Source organism: Micropterus dolomieu, linkage group LG12 (genome assembly GCF_021292245.1).
Source record: "Micropterus dolomieu isolate WLL.071019.BEF.003 ecotype Adirondacks linkage group LG12, ASM2129224v1, whole genome shotgun sequence".
NCBI classification, from domain to species: domain Eukaryota; kingdom Metazoa; phylum Chordata; class Actinopteri; order Centrarchiformes; family Centrarchidae; genus Micropterus; species Micropterus dolomieu.
The window spans coordinates 27,640,955-27,656,269 of NC_060161.1; the positions used below are offsets into that span (position 1 = coordinate 27,640,955).

Here is a 15,315-nt window from a genome sequence, read left to right on the forward strand (position 1 = left end):
ATAGACATTAAATATTTCATAATAAACTGTCATTATCATTATAAGAAAAATGTATCTGCAACTTAAATGTCAGTATATTTAGGAAGTGTAGATGATCTCATCCATATAGTTTAGGCCTATTTATAGTCAGCGACTCTCTCTTGACTTCATAAGATAATGCAACAGTAAAATGAGAAGCACAGAATGATGTCGGGCTACTTTGAAATAAGTTTTTGAAATATTTTTTAATAATCTTGCTTTCTTCCATTCTGCCAGCAGCACCCATTTGTCCGGAGTCAAACGTGGGTATTTCACCTTTGGTAATGGCAGGAATGTAACGTGTCTGGGCCTATAGAAAATGTCAAATAAAGGTTTATGTCAAAGCTTTTTTGTGCAGCCTCGGGCGTTGGGTAGGCATGCAGGAGGGAGGCACCAAATCGTTCCGCGAGGTCCTAGAATTAGAAATTGGGGAATAATTTAAAACATTAGAAACAAATCGTCATGTGGACTGAGATGGCACAAATCGATCGACTCTGTATGACCAACCTTTAAGGCGCAAGTCACGCAGATGCGTTATTTTAGATGAATCATCTGTGTTGTTTAGGTGCACGGGGGTGGTATCAGTGCGCACTGGGTATGGAAAGTAGATCCGCTGGGCAGGTTTGCAAGTCGAGGAGAGAAAAAGTTAGAGGGGGACTGCAGAGGCGCACGGTGCCAGAGCCAGGAACCCTGGGAGCCTCTGCAAGCGCAACAACAGCCGACACGCCGTGAAGAAGACAACAAGAAGTCTTTTTATTATTATTACTATTTCGCTGAAAGCAAGTGCGCTGGGGGGAAGCAGGGCTATGACATGCGAATAGAGAGCCGCAGACTTTGTGAGTGTTAACGCAGGCGGATCCTGCTTTTATTCCGAGATGAATAAAGACTTGAAGATCGCCGTGCCTGTGCTCTTCCTCGCCCTGTGTGTCGCGGTGCAGCGATCCGACTCTGCGGTAAGTACGTTTTAAGACTTTTTTTTTTTTTTTTTGCACAGATTTAGAACCTTCTAACGGCTTTCGCCCCGCAAGATGACCCGCAGGAAGAACCCGAGAGACCTGCCGCTCTCACTCAGCCGGCGCCGGGACACCACCGGCTCTCCCAGCAAGCTAAGGTTTATAAATAGAGAGGCTGCTTTATAACACGCTGTTATCCTTCTGCCCTAATAACAATCCAGTTGCCGTTTCCGTATTGTTGCAATGAAAACAATAATCACGCAATTAAGCCACTCATACACCTTTGTGCTGAGCTTATGGCACTTTTATTTAGCCGCGGGGAGTTACGAGCAGCTTCATGAGCTCTGCGCTGTAGTTTCATGGAAGGTGACGGAGTTTCTGTCCTGTTCCCTGCGCATCACATTTCTTCGTTTCCTCCCTGCGACAGGAGGAAACCTGTAGCGACACGCCGGCCACCGTGCGCTTTTTCTCAGCCTGCCATGTGTCTTTTTTTTCTCTCTTTTTTTTATCATTTCAAAGATTCAGACGACATCGAAGCACTGTGTCTGGAGAAGCGCGGCGGTGCAGCGCGCAGAGTTACCTCCTTCACTTCCCCTTCTCATTAAAATGTTAATGTTAACTGGTGACATAGCCTACCGGCTCTGTCAGTGAGCACACAGTCTGCTACCTGTCTCGGCTAAGATGAATCCCTCTCCGACCAGGAAGAGAGGAAATTGCATTTTTAGGAGCTTGTATCAATGTGTTTCGCTCTTGCACGTGTGTTTTATGTTGACAGCACATGGTTATTGGCGCACATTGAAGAATAGCTAAATAAAATCCATCTTTATTGGTTGGTTTTGCTCCTACCACCATGCAGGTTTAGATTATGTGCAGCCAGGACACAGTAGAAACGTGAGTTCAGTGGCTCTTTAGTATCAGATATCATGCACTTTCTCTTAAGATCCAGGAGGGGTGTGTTTGTGTGTGTTTATGTTTGCGCATATACCCTCTTCACTCTGCATATGTTTGAATCAGTGGCTCCTTATCGCGGCTGCTGCAGCTGTCTGACTTTACACCTTTGACATCCCTGTATGACGCAGCAGCATCATCAAAAGTTATAAATCAGTGGAGGTGTCTCAGTCTAATGAGTCTCATGTAATATTCCAGCCTTGTGGGCTACAGGATGAATATTCACACCTCATGAATAATTCATGAGGGCCCGTTGCACGCTGATGCACATGAGCCCGCCCACACCAGGCGTGTCCAATCAGGCCTGCGCACTCGCTGTTCCTCAGTATGTACGGTATGCGCCTGTAAATATAGGAGGACTTTTTATCTTCCAAATCATGCAGGATACTTTTATATCCTTCCATCTTGAGAGGCAGTTGCATCCTATGTTTCTATGGAAATACTACATTATCCAAAGAGATAAAGTCAGTATTTAAGGCTATTATCATTTCATAAAAATAAGTTCAGGGTGAGGTCTGAGTCAGTCTTTGAGAGGAAAGTGCTCTGCCAGCAGTGTTTCTGCAGCATGAAACTCATTAAATCTTCGACATAAACATAGTTTTCATGAAAGCTAGAAAAGTTTGGACAGGACTGACATTATTTGACATTTTTAGATGCACAAACAGGTGTTTTTGAAAGATTTAAATCTTTTTCACTAGGGATAAATATGTCCCAATGACAAAATTAGATCATCAACAATAGGGTTAGTCTGTAACTGAGCATTCCAGATGCTCTCTTACTTGAATATTCACTTCCACGGCCACACTTTGATTATTTGTGTCAGTGGATATCTAACTGAGGTGCAACAGGTGTCATTGATCATTAACAAGAATGCCACACTAGAAAAGTTCTGACAAAGAGCTTTAGCTATCTGGTGAAGGCATGATTTTAGGTGTTGGTGTTTCAGGCACAACTTGTGGAGCGGATGGAGCGGCTGTTATTGTTGCCATGGTTATGTGAAGTCAGAGGTTGGGTGGGGGGGTCCACTTTGTGCCGAGGAATGTGGTTGACCCCACCCTTTTGGAGAGGATGAGGAGGAAGAGGAAGTTCAGAGGAGAGTGGGTTAGAAAAAGAGGGATAGTGAAAGAGGAGAGTAATCATCAAGCTGAGGTTCTAACAGGACAAAAATATTCAGCGAGAAAGAAACAAAAGTTTGGTCCACTTAAAAGCTTTCAACCACATTTCATGGCCTTCATCAGGGAACAGAGTTTGTACAGGCTCCGGTTAAAGCTAGTAAGTGGACCTTTAGTTAAGAAGAGGAAGATGTGAATGAAAGCGATGCAGCTGATGTCATTTTCTCACTCTGTCTCTCTCTCTCTCACACACACACACACACTCAAGCAATAAAACAAACTCACACCTTGGTTTCCCCTATTCCCAGTATTCCTGGCTATGTCCTAGCTGGCTGCAACCTTGCACCAGTGCTCTCACTGAGGACGCCCCCTAGTGGAGTCTGTAGAGACCATCTATTTCCAAACATGTCAAAGTTTTAATTATAAATATTTAAATGTTGAAGCATTAACTTTTCTTCTTTTTTTAAACTGTCCCCATGAAAAGCCTTTAAAATCATCAATCATTTTCATTTATTGTCCTCCCTTATAGTCCATGTGAAGATGACATTATGGAAAAACAGTTTTTACAGGACAGTGACAACAAGGATAAAAGGGCTGAATCTGTACACATGATCAAGTAAACACCTGGCTTCTTAACACACACACACACACACACACAAGGAGAGGGTCTCTCGTTGTCATTCAGTTTGTAATCATTAACGTGTTATAAAGAGAGCATCTCATACATCACTGTTTCATAGCTATTTGGTCATGCTTGTGTATGTGTGTGTGTGTAGTAGTAATCCTCAACCCAGATATGAATCTTCATTCAGCCAGGTGAGGGAGTTCAGTAATGTATACCTGGAGGTTTTTCCTTTGAACCCTGCCATGCAGCGCAACCACAAACACACACTTAATTTGATGCATGCTTCCCAGTGCACATGGAAAACACACTCACACACACAACCACCCACGCCTTCCCTCACCTTTCACGTGACCCACATCCCAGGTGGAGTTTGGAGCTGGGAATCTGTCTGCTCCGTTAGTGTGTGTGTGTGGTGAGGACGTTCAGGTAGCCATAACATCCTCAGACTGCGGAGATAAGTCCGTGACGTTAGCTAACTCTGCAGGCCTGCATCTTCCAGTGAAAGAGAGCAAGAGGGTGTTTTGGCAGTGAAATCCAGTTTTCTGTTCTTTTTGTCCCTTGTTTGTTTATTTTTCATGATTTTCTTATTTTCTCTTCATCCATATTTTGACCTCACCGTCTCTTTCTGAGTGCAAAAACACAGAAGAGTAATAACTTGACCCGCCTGGAATTTTAAATATTTTGGGGATTTATTTGACTTGTCTGACTTTTTGCCATTTTGGGAGTCACCACAGATTTGTGCTGGAAAGTAAAGCGAGCCAAAGACAGAGAAAGAAAGACAAATCTATCCTTAATCTCCACAAAGCTCCTCGCAACTACTGTAGGAGAAATTTGTTTCCCAGGAACTTGTCTTCTCAGGCACTGCTTGCCGCCTCCTATCACTCAGACCGTCCAATTCACCATTTTTCAAGTAACAAAACCGAACCATTACTAATCTAACAGTTAAAACATGAGATGCAATGATCAACTGATTGACAGCAAAGTAATTACAAAATCTATTTTGGTCATTTTTCAAACAAATTTACCAGTTAATCCCTGGTTCAAACATCTCGGATGGGAGCATTTGCAACCTTTGGTTGTCTTAAGTGAGAGTGAACCTGAATATCTTTGGGTTTTGGATGGGCAAAACAAGCAATTTGAAAAGGTCACCCTGGCCTTTAAGAAGTTTTGTGACATTTTACAAACCAAACAGTTAAGAGCAGCAATTAAATGAGAAAGTTATAAGCAGATTACTAGATAATGAAAATAATTTTTAAATTACAACCCTACTTAAAACTATTCATTTGGTTTATGGAGCTTGATGGAAGCGCTACGCGTCCTACGCTTGCCTTACAGACTAAATTCAGGGGTTAAAATGTCCATAAACATGTATTCCTGATATCCTTACAGATTTACTGTCATTTATTATCTATCAATATGATCAGTAACTTCATTAAACTGATGTACTGATGACTTTCATTACAGAAATTAATCTTTAAATAACACAAACACTAATGTACTCTTTCTTCTCTCAAAGCTATACTGACTTTTTCCCTGTGTACCTCCTAATTTTCTGACTCTCCCACCGTCTGTATCTCCCTCCCTCCCTCCCCCATCTCTCTGTCTCTCCTCCCTTTGTGTCTGTTCTCGAAGGCAAATTCCTTCTTTATCTCACCTGCTCTGAGAGAAGGGCTCCTTAAACAGGCAACCGTGCGGGCAACAAAAAGACATGTGCACACGTACATCGAATTGACCTCCCCAGTTACACATTGAAAGGCAGGTGTCTGTACTTTTTGTAGACATGTGTGTTTTTCCTGGCTGAACTCACACTGTGGTGCCAATGAGCTGAAGATGCCATTAGGATTAACAGGTGGACAAATGTCAATGAGAGCTAACACCAGATATTTAGACAGCTAATCCAGTACTTCCACTCCTCCTCCTCCTCCTCCTCCTCCTCCTCCTAATTTACCTTCTCATTTATTCTATTCTCTTACAGCTGGGAGAAGAAGAACTGGAGCAGAAGTTGAAGTAGTGACAGTAAAAGATGTAATAATAACATAATAGAAGTAGGAACAGGAGTGGCAGTAAGAGGAGATGTTGGTGTAGAAATACTACAGTTACAGTTGTAGAAGTAGCAATAGGAGTTGTTGCAGTTGTACCGCTTGTTGTTGGAGTACCACTTGTTTTAAAACTAGTAGTAGCAGTAGTAACTATAGTAGTAGCCTGTAGGCCTAGTTGCAGTTGGAGTAGCAATAGTGACAGCAGTGCTAAAAGTAGTAGTAGTAGTAGAAGATGCAGAAACAACAGTTTCAGCAGTAGTGGTAGGAGGATTAGTAGTTTCAGAGGCAATAGTAGCACCTGTAGGCATTGTAGTTGTAGTAGTAGTTGTAGAAATATATGCGATGCAGTAGTAGAATAAGTTACAGCAGTAGCAGGAGTTGCAGTAGTTGAGGTACAGTAGTAGGAGGGGGACTAGCAGTAGCTACAGTAGGAGTAATAGTACATTTACATTTATTCATTTTAGCTGACGCTTTTGTCCAAAGCGACTTACAATTGCTATACATGTCAGAGGTCGCACGCCTCTGGAGCAACGAGGGGTTAAGTGTCTTGCTCAGGGACACACGCAAGTGTCTTGCTCAGGACGCATCTTATCTGTGCGCCATCACGTAGCATTAGTTTCAAAATTAGGGAATAAGCAGTAGAACTACCAGCAGCAACAATAGTAGTAGTAGTAGTAGTAGAGGAAGTAGTACCAGCAATAGTAGTAGTAGTAATAGCAGTGATAGTGATCATAGATATCAGCAGTACTAGTAGTAGTAGTATCAGTTGCAGCAGCGATAGTAGTAGCAGCAGTAGTATTGGTTTCAGTTTTAAAGCAATAGTAGTTTAATAGCAATAGTATTACAGCAACAGTAGTTTTAGCAGCAGCAGTAGTAGTAGTAGTATTAGTAGTAGTGGTAAAAGCTGTTGATTGATCTTAAAGATGTATCTACTGATCAAACTAATGATTCGACACAAATCAAACAAAGTCTCCTCATCCTCTCTTGGGTTATAATCTCATTTAATCTCTTTGCACAACATATCATTTTCTGTCACTTACACTCAAACCCCATTATCACCGTCGTGCCTCCCTCCCTCAGTCCCCCTCCCCATTCAGTGTTAAGAGGAGGGTAAACATGGAGTGTTTGTTGGAGACCTTTTTATTTACTCCATCCTTCACTGTTTGGTTTGAGGCTTTAAAGTCAACCATGTCTTTTTAAATCCCGCCTCCCATCTATCTGTCTGTCTTTCTATAAATCTCCCTTTTTATATTTTCTCTCTCATCACCAACCAGACCACCTCGTAGTCATAAACCTATTTTTACTTTGTCGTGACCCCCAGCTCTGTTGTTCAGGCTCCCCACATGACAGCAGCGGCGAGCTTTAACCAGTCCGTGTGCTTTATGGGAGAGACTTAAAGTTTCTTTAAATCTCTGCGGGGTTATAAAAGTCAGGAATCCCTGATCTGGAAGGGTTAAACAGCGACTACTTAAAGGTTCAAGCAACCTTCTTTTGAAGAGCAGTAAGAATATTCAGATTAAAGCAGAACCCCTTTGTGGATTTGGGCTGTAATCTTTGAATGTATAGCATATATAACTTCAAACCTAATTGTTCTTACTGCCTATCATTTCTTTAAACCAACAGTTGTTCACTGTGTTGGACTTCATACTTTGGCATGTTGACGGCTTTAAACATAAACCCCTGTCCTTAAAAACCTTAATGAAACTACATTATCTTTGCAGAGTAGGTTATAAAACATAATTAGATGTGTTTTTCTTACAGCGATGAGGAACGGAGTTACTTTTTTCTACCCATCATACGTTCTATCAGTATATATTGTCCTTTTCCACTGCAGGAAACTGAAAACCTGAAACATCAGCTTTCACATAACCTGAACTTTAAGAACATTGTGAGGCTTTGGAAGCAGGTTCGTCTTTGCTTTTCCCCTGTATTTAAAAAAAACACAATATTTAAAAAATATATAATACCTGTTAAAAATGTGATTGCAGAACCAGCTGTTTGATTGGTAAGCGAAGTAAGCAGTTCAGTATCTGGATTGCTTTTATTTTACACTTATGTGAGCATGAAGTACAAGCAGAGCTTGAAGTGAAAAGAAATAAGTGCCAGTACTCCCCTTATTGACATACTGCCGTGAACTCTGAACTCTACAGAGGAAAGCAGGCAGGCGAGAACGGGAACAGACAAGCATCATGTAGTGCCCCCTGGGTAATGCAGTTTATTTAGGGCCATTCTGAAGCACCCAGAGAACCTGATATGCAGAGGGCAGAAAAGAGTACCGGCAGCTTGTGATGTGCCGGTGCGCAAAAAAAAGTCCCGGTACGCCAAGTTTATACGCCAACAGAGCATCCAGGCCGACACAAACTAGTTTGTTTGTTTCTTCCACATTGTGATCTTTTATTTTTAGATAATCTGTCAGAAGCTAAGAAATCTTCTGGGACACCTTTTGGTTTGTAACCACCACCTCTCCTTCACAAATACTAATGAGAACATCTTCAGGCCCTTTCAGTCTTTTGCAGTCTCTTTGTGGCCTTGTGGTTCGCTCCATCATTAGTTGCAGTGGGTGTTTTCTGCTCTTCAGCCACAGAGGGCAGTAAGGAGCACACTCAGGCTTTGGAGAAGACGCCACACTAAAAAATAAACAAAGACAAGTTGTGGTTTATAGAAAGATGTTAAGTATTTAAGTTTTTCCAAAGGAAAGCATCCAGGATTGTCCAACCTAAAAAAAAAAAAAGGCACCCGTATTTACAACCAGTAACAGTAAATACCACTTTACTTTTTTCAGCTTATAATAACCCTTGTGTTGCAAGATGTGGTTAGATCATCTTTAAAGCTTCAATCAACCAGATCTTCAGATTTTGAAGTGTCACAGTTTTAAATTTTGTAGCACTTTGAATAAATAATGAAGAAAGTCTTTGTGAGATATCCTGAGCTGGATGTGAGCTGCATCCATGTGAGCGTCTGTATCTCAGTCTGTATCTCAGTCGGTATCTGTTTCATCTTGTTCGTCATGTCTGACTCTTATTCCACAAGACATTTCTTTTGATCTATTCACACTTAAGAGACTGTTCTTTCCTAAAAACCAGCAGAAACACCGCAGAGCTTTATGTGGGACTGGATCTGGTTTTGTGTCAGTACATCTGCCAACAGAAAGTTGTGTTTCCAGACATTTGCTTCTCTGTTTGCAAGGTGAGGTCCTGGGATCAGCTTTTGGTGATCATCCAGACATGGAAGTTCTGCCATTTCACAATGTATTTTAGTGTTGTTTTGTTTTTTTGTTTTTTGTTATTATGTTGTTCATGTGCTAATGGGAAAATCAGACATCCTGAACTAGACACTGCTGATTCATATGCGTCAGATAACCGAAAGATGAACAAGGAACACATAAACCACTACGGAGGTGGCAGCGGTGCAAGTTGAAGATTTATTATTTTGTGGGGGTTTGGTGTTTCCTAATTTGAGAACCACTTTTTTTCCAGACTGTGTTGAAGTTCGGCATCCATTTTTATATTTAAAAGAGATAGTCGAGCTTAAACTTGTGGTCAAACATCGGCTTTAGAAGTGGCAGTGACAAGTTTTCCCTGGGAGCAGCTTTATCTAAATTTTGTTCTCTTGTAGTCTTATATAAATATATATAAATAATACCTGTGTGTGTGTGTGTGTGTGTGTGTGTGTGTGTGTGTGTGTGTGTGTGTGTGTGTGTGTGTGTGTGTGTGGGTGGGAGGGCTGTGATCCAGTGGGCTACCTGACAAGTCCACCTACACAGAGCACAAGACATGCCGTCCTCCTAACCTCCCTCCCCTTCTTCTTGTGTTTTCCTGACCTCCTTTTCTGAAAGAACATCATCCCTTTCTTTCTTTTTTCCTCACTGGCAAAAACTGAAATGTTTACAGCCCAAAGGGAACACAGAGCACTGCTTGGGGATGAATGAGATGAGTAGAAGGAGGAGAAAAATCTGTGAAAGAAAAGACATGTAACTCCAGGTGAGAAGCAAATCCAATGGAGTTTGACTGAAGAAGAGTTATTGGGAGCAAAAAGTAACAATGAATATAATGCAAATAAATACAGAAGACGTATCTATATAAGATTGAAATGAATAACATATTCCTCCTTTAAACTGGAGCATTTGTTGTTTTGCATTCTTTCTTTCTGGAGAAAAGAAGGCAGGGAGGCGAGAGAGGGAGAGTTCATCTTGTCTGAGATCAGCCGTTGATTGCTCTACAGATGTCTACTTCTGCCTAAACTACTGGCTGAGTATACAGTTGTTGGTTGTTCAGCTTCCCTGACAGCAGGCTGAAGTACTTATTAACAAATATTTGAGAATACAGTCTGACCCGGGCTGACTCGCCTCGTCTTTACATCATTCAACGCCTCTTTATCTGTTGTGCTTCTACTCCCTGTCTCCCGCTCCAGTCTTGTCTCTTCCTCTCTGCGTCAAACTTCTTTTAAAATTAGGAGCTGAGTGTGAAACACACGTTGTTGTGTCAAGTTCCGTCGTTTTTTTCAAGCACACTTGCTCTCATTTCCATTCTCTTTAGCCTAATGCTATTCCTAAAAAAAGTTAGTTGTAAGATTAGGCATTAGAATTAAAATAAAACACACCAAGTTGGGGTCTGTCAAACAGAAGCAAGTTAATCTGCTCAAAGAAGTCATTCTTCAACTCAACGGCCTCAAAGTGCAAATAGTAAAATGTTGCATGCAAGAAACGAGGTGAAGAGTTCAGGTCAGCCTCAAAATATAAAGTTACAAAATGCATTTATTAGAATTCTGAAACTGTCAAATATGATCGCTCATTGTACAACTTTAGTTTTTGTGTAGCTTACACAAACTATATTGTCACTACGGCATGACAACCCAGTTTCAAACCGTTACTAAAAGCAACATTATTCAACAGAAATGCCACAAATATCTCTAAATTGTCTAAATTATCTCTAATGTGTCAAGACCTACAATTATTTACATTAAGAATAAATACATAACATAGGATTTAATTTATGTTAGCAGTTGTGAAGTCTTTACACTATTAAACCTGATGCTGCTACACAAGTTACAACCAAGCATAATAACTCATTTTACTGATAAGGAACAGGACTATTGACATGTTAATTGAAAGGTAAGGTCCACCAATCGGGTTTGCCTGTAAGCCTTATTTAAATAATTGCTGCAACACCTGTCATGAAATAACCCTTTTTGAAATCCATCCTTCTTCTTGTACCTTCCTCTCTTGTCTCGGCCTCCATCTTTAGACTCCCCTCTATCAGTTCATCTTACATGAGCCGGCGCAACCCCATGTCAGCCAGAGTGAGGCTGATGGCGAGGAAAGATAACACACAGACATGCGCACAGTACTGTAACGGACACACACACACACAGACAGGCTTAGGGTGCTTAACGTGTAGTCTGTGGTTGCCTATAGACGAAAGAATGGAATCATCAGAGCTGCTTCATAGAGGCAGAAAGCTGTTTTGACTGAGACGCTTCGTGCAACTGAACACACACACACACATTTTAGGTGTAGTGTGGGAGGGCTTCTGGTTCTCTCTTCTTCTCTCTCTCTTTCCTCACACTGCTTTTAATGCTCTCTCCTCTATTTTGTGCACCTGTTTTTTTCATCACACTACTGAGGAGGAAACAAGGCTTTTCCAAAAACCACATTGGAGAAACGGTGGGCTGATGGTATGAGGGAGTGCGTGTTTTTGTGTGTGTGTGTGTGTGTTCTATACACATTGCAGATTATAGCGTTACCACATTACCTTTTATTTACTTGTCCAGATGGAGTCATTTCAATAAAGAAATATTTCCTTCTCCCCTGTGCCCTCCTTCATTCCTCGCCTAAAACAATCGTGGTATGTTTACATTTTCCTGACGCCGCAAGAATTATCACTCTTGTCTCTCAGGAGCAAAGGTGAAAGTAACGTGATGTTGTTGTAGCACTGCCACCATTTAGAAAGGAAGGTGGGATGCATGTCATTCACAGACTGTTTCCACTCACTTTCAACGTTGGTGTCTTTCCCCCATGAACAGGGCTGTTTCCTAACTGTCTGTTAACCAGCATTACTAGATTTTTCTGCCACTTGGGAGCAGCACAACAAGCTGTAACTGCAACTTCACCGTGTTCACCTGCTAGTTGCTGACTTTATCTGTCTGCATGCTGCAGCTGGAAATTAGGTTGACAAGAGCGTTGAGACTGAACCAAAACAATGCATTTGTGGACCAAAACAATCTGAAAGATGCTCAAATGCTCGGTAGCACTGAGGGAAACTGCGGAGTCGGGTGGTCTCTGTCCTCTGTGGGTTTGTCACTACGAGGGCCTCCATTGTTTATATAAAAATACTGATCTGTGCAGCTTTAACCAAACTTTAAGCATAGCCATATTTATGATTTTGGAAAGCGATTATGTCGTTTATGTCTCTTTTCATCCATCAAGTCTTTCATTCTTCATAGTTTACTGTAGGTTTGTCTGAATCACTGAATTTCTTTCACTTTCTCTCCACTTTCGCCTCTGCTAATACTTTAGTCTATTTCTTTCCTCATCTCTCTCAAGGTCCGTCTTCATATCCTCTCCTTCACTTACTGTTCCTCCCTCTGCATCAGATCCAGAGTCTAGTCAAATCCTAATAACTTGTGCTGGACATACAGTAGTCACAAATACTCTTTGTATTTTACACTAAGTTGTACACCGCTGTGTTTTTCAGCGTGTGTGTGTGTGTGTGTGTGTGTTCCTTAGGTGGAGCTTGGTCTTAGTTAATCCCAGGTCAGTGTGCAGGCTGGTATGCGACTAAGCCTTTAGAATGCAGTCTGAGGATAATGTTCAGCAGCAGAGCAAGGTGCATGGTAGAGCATTTTTCACATGCATGAGGGACGCAGAGGGAGGCAGGAGACAGAATCACCAGATCCAATGCTTGTTTGTACATTTCATTTTTCAATTCTTCTTCCTTTGGCCTGTAGTAACCTTTTGTTGGGAAGCTTTAGGGACAGTGCTGAGTCTTCTTTCTGTTCCTTCTGCCCTGATGGGTAATAAATGATAATTCAACGTAAAGCGTCTTTATTAAGGATCTCAGAACAGCTTCAGGGCTCCATGACTTTACTGCACTGACAGTTCTTTCAAAACATATTCCCTCATTTGGTGTTTTGATGAACGTGTTGATGTTGGAGAGCGCTGTTTAACATCTCCTATAGGTGTTCCACTGGTTTCAGATCTGGTGACTGGGTGGTCCACAGTGTATCAGATGTCTCTCCACACATTCATTCAGGTTTCTCCTTTGATTTGACAGTTTGTTGGTTGTGGTGATAACAGGCAGTTTTTACATTTGAAGATTTATTTATAATTCCCTTGCTCTCACCTTTTGGTTTGTTGAAAAGCCTTTATTAGCATATATATCAACATAGAGGTAAAGGAAAAGGAATTTTTATCTTTTGCAAAACAATCTGTAAATGTAGGAAAAGATAAGTACTTACTGTCGCCGTCTTCCACTCTCTCTCTTAAAACCACAGACCTGAACCTGCTCTGCCTCGGTGTTCTGCTCACTAAACTGTGACAAAGAGTGAGAGATGGTTAGTTGTATTTTCTTGTCCACTTTTCCCCAACCATCTTTGTTGGCATATATATAGTGCAATACACAATGAAATTTAACATATGAACACAAGACATGCCTTCCTTTTATTTTGTTGCTTGAGTTTTTGCTTGGATATGAGTGTGTATCTGTGTGTTTGTGCGTCTCAACACTGAATGCATGGCATTCCTCGTCTCCTCTAGACAAACAGCCCCCCGCCGGTCGAACAACGGGAAGTATCAGACATCTGTCACAGTGCAGAAGGAGAGGAGGAGGAGAATAAGAGAGGGGTGGAAGGATAGAGAGTTGAGGTGGGAAGAGGGACACATTTGAGACTGAAAAAGGAGGAAGAGAAAGAAAGATAAAGCAAAAAAAACTGAAGGAGTTGAGGTAGTAAACAGGAAGAAGACAAGAGGAAGAGAGAGACGAGGAAGAGAGAAAGTTACCAAACCTTCTGTGTTCTTCCATCAAGAACATATTGAAGGCAAACATTTGGGCAGCCATAAAACATCAAGGACCCATCCTGTCCCCTGATTTAACAAAAGTAAACAACATAGATTTTAAAGGGTTTTTTGCAGATAGAGGGAAATGTTATTTTTATTTTTTCTATAAAATGTTGCACTATGCAACGAAAACAAGGCTTTAAAAAAACATTGCCACAAAGCTTAAAATAAGACTATTCTCTTTATTTTGTCACCACATGTCCACACTTTAAAAGTGTGCTAAATTGTTTAAAGCTAATTTGTAGAAGTTGGTCTTTCAAGATGTGTAGCACAAACAAACAAATGTTTTTTTCTACTGTTAGCAAGTTGAAAGTCATCCATGTTTCTTTAGTAAATGTATCTAAGAAAGTAAAATGTATTTTTGGAACAGTTACACATACGCTAAGCAGCAACAATAAAAATGGTAAAACAGTCAAGCAATAAAACATAAGCAACAAACATCTCCCTTTTTTTAGTGCAGAACCACTGGTCCTGGAACATGTCAGCTGCTGCACTGAGATGTGTCTGCTCTCATTAGAGGCTGTTTAACTTGAGGATATTTAAGAGAAATGTAGGCAGGGCGGGATGCCTGCTGGGACCTGCCTATGCACAAGATCGGATCAGACACTTGGGTAGCGGAGAAGCAAGAGGGTGCATGTTGTACAGTCAGAAAACAACTGTAAATTGAAACTCATTTATAAACCAAAATGAGTCACAGCAGTTTTTAATTTAAATTTTAATGTACTGTAAGAAGTAAGTATTTTTGGTGTACTTTACTGTATGTCCACATGGGCTGGACACGTGCACTTCATGTGGATGACATCATGATTATATCACCCTATATTCTGCATGTAGGCTTCAGGTCATACATGACAACCAAAGCAGCTTGCTCTGACATCAAGAGTTACCTTAAATACCTGCCCTGAATATCATTTAATCATATTGTCTAAATTATGTTTAGTATAAAATCTTTAATGTGTCTGAGATGCAGGCTTCTTCCGCTTGTTACCGCCCTCATGTGGGGAACACCTGTAACTACAGGTGGACAGGTTGAATCATCGTCTGCCAAAAGTATGTGGACCCCTGCTCATTTGCTTTCGTATACTTATAGCCTGGGGTTGTTGGCATGGTTTGGCCCTTTATTATCCAATAAAGGTTAGTCTTAATGATACAGTGATGTTTCAGATAATAGTTTAGTTGAGTTAATTGCCATTATAACAAATATTGTCTGGAACCTGCCATGATGAGCTCCAAGTGAAAGACAGACAGGCAAACAGCCAACGCAGCATGCTAATAAAACCAATCAAAATACCATTAATATAAAAGTAATTACAAATAAAAAAAATAATTACAAACAACTGTTTAAACATACTTTTGGCTGCAGCCTTTTTTACTAGTCCCTTCAGCTTTCAGTCTGAATAAAGTCCAAGCTTAAAGCAGGATAAAGAAACTCAGTTGTTTCCCGCTTTTCATCATAAACACACAGCAGAACTCCAAATCACAATCTCGCCGCAGTGCTGAGCTCAGAGCAGTCTCCCTCTCACAGATACAGTATCAGGACGTCCAGTGCTATCTTGTTTTGTCTAAA

At 41.0% G+C, this 15,315-nt stretch overlaps 1 protein-coding gene across 5 annotated transcripts in view; it reads left to right on the forward strand.

Moving 5' to 3' along the window:
• The first annotated feature begins 697 nt into the window (after window positions 1–697).
• The window catches only part of col4a5 (collagen, type IV, alpha 5 (Alport syndrome)), a 62,523-nt gene continuing 47,905 nt past the window's right edge, over window positions 698–15,315 (forward strand). For 4 of the 5 annotated variants that reach the window (XM_046064215.1, XM_046064218.1, XM_046064216.1 and 1 more), the window contains exon 1: window positions 698–971. In XM_046064215.1, the coding sequence (XP_045920171.1) occupies window positions 894–971 (78 nt within the window). In that variant the 5' untranslated portion in view covers window positions 698–893. Of the gene's footprint in view, window positions 972–13,228; window positions 13,247–15,315 lie in introns of those variants that run through there. The other variant, XM_046064219.1, reaches the window with a different exon arrangement.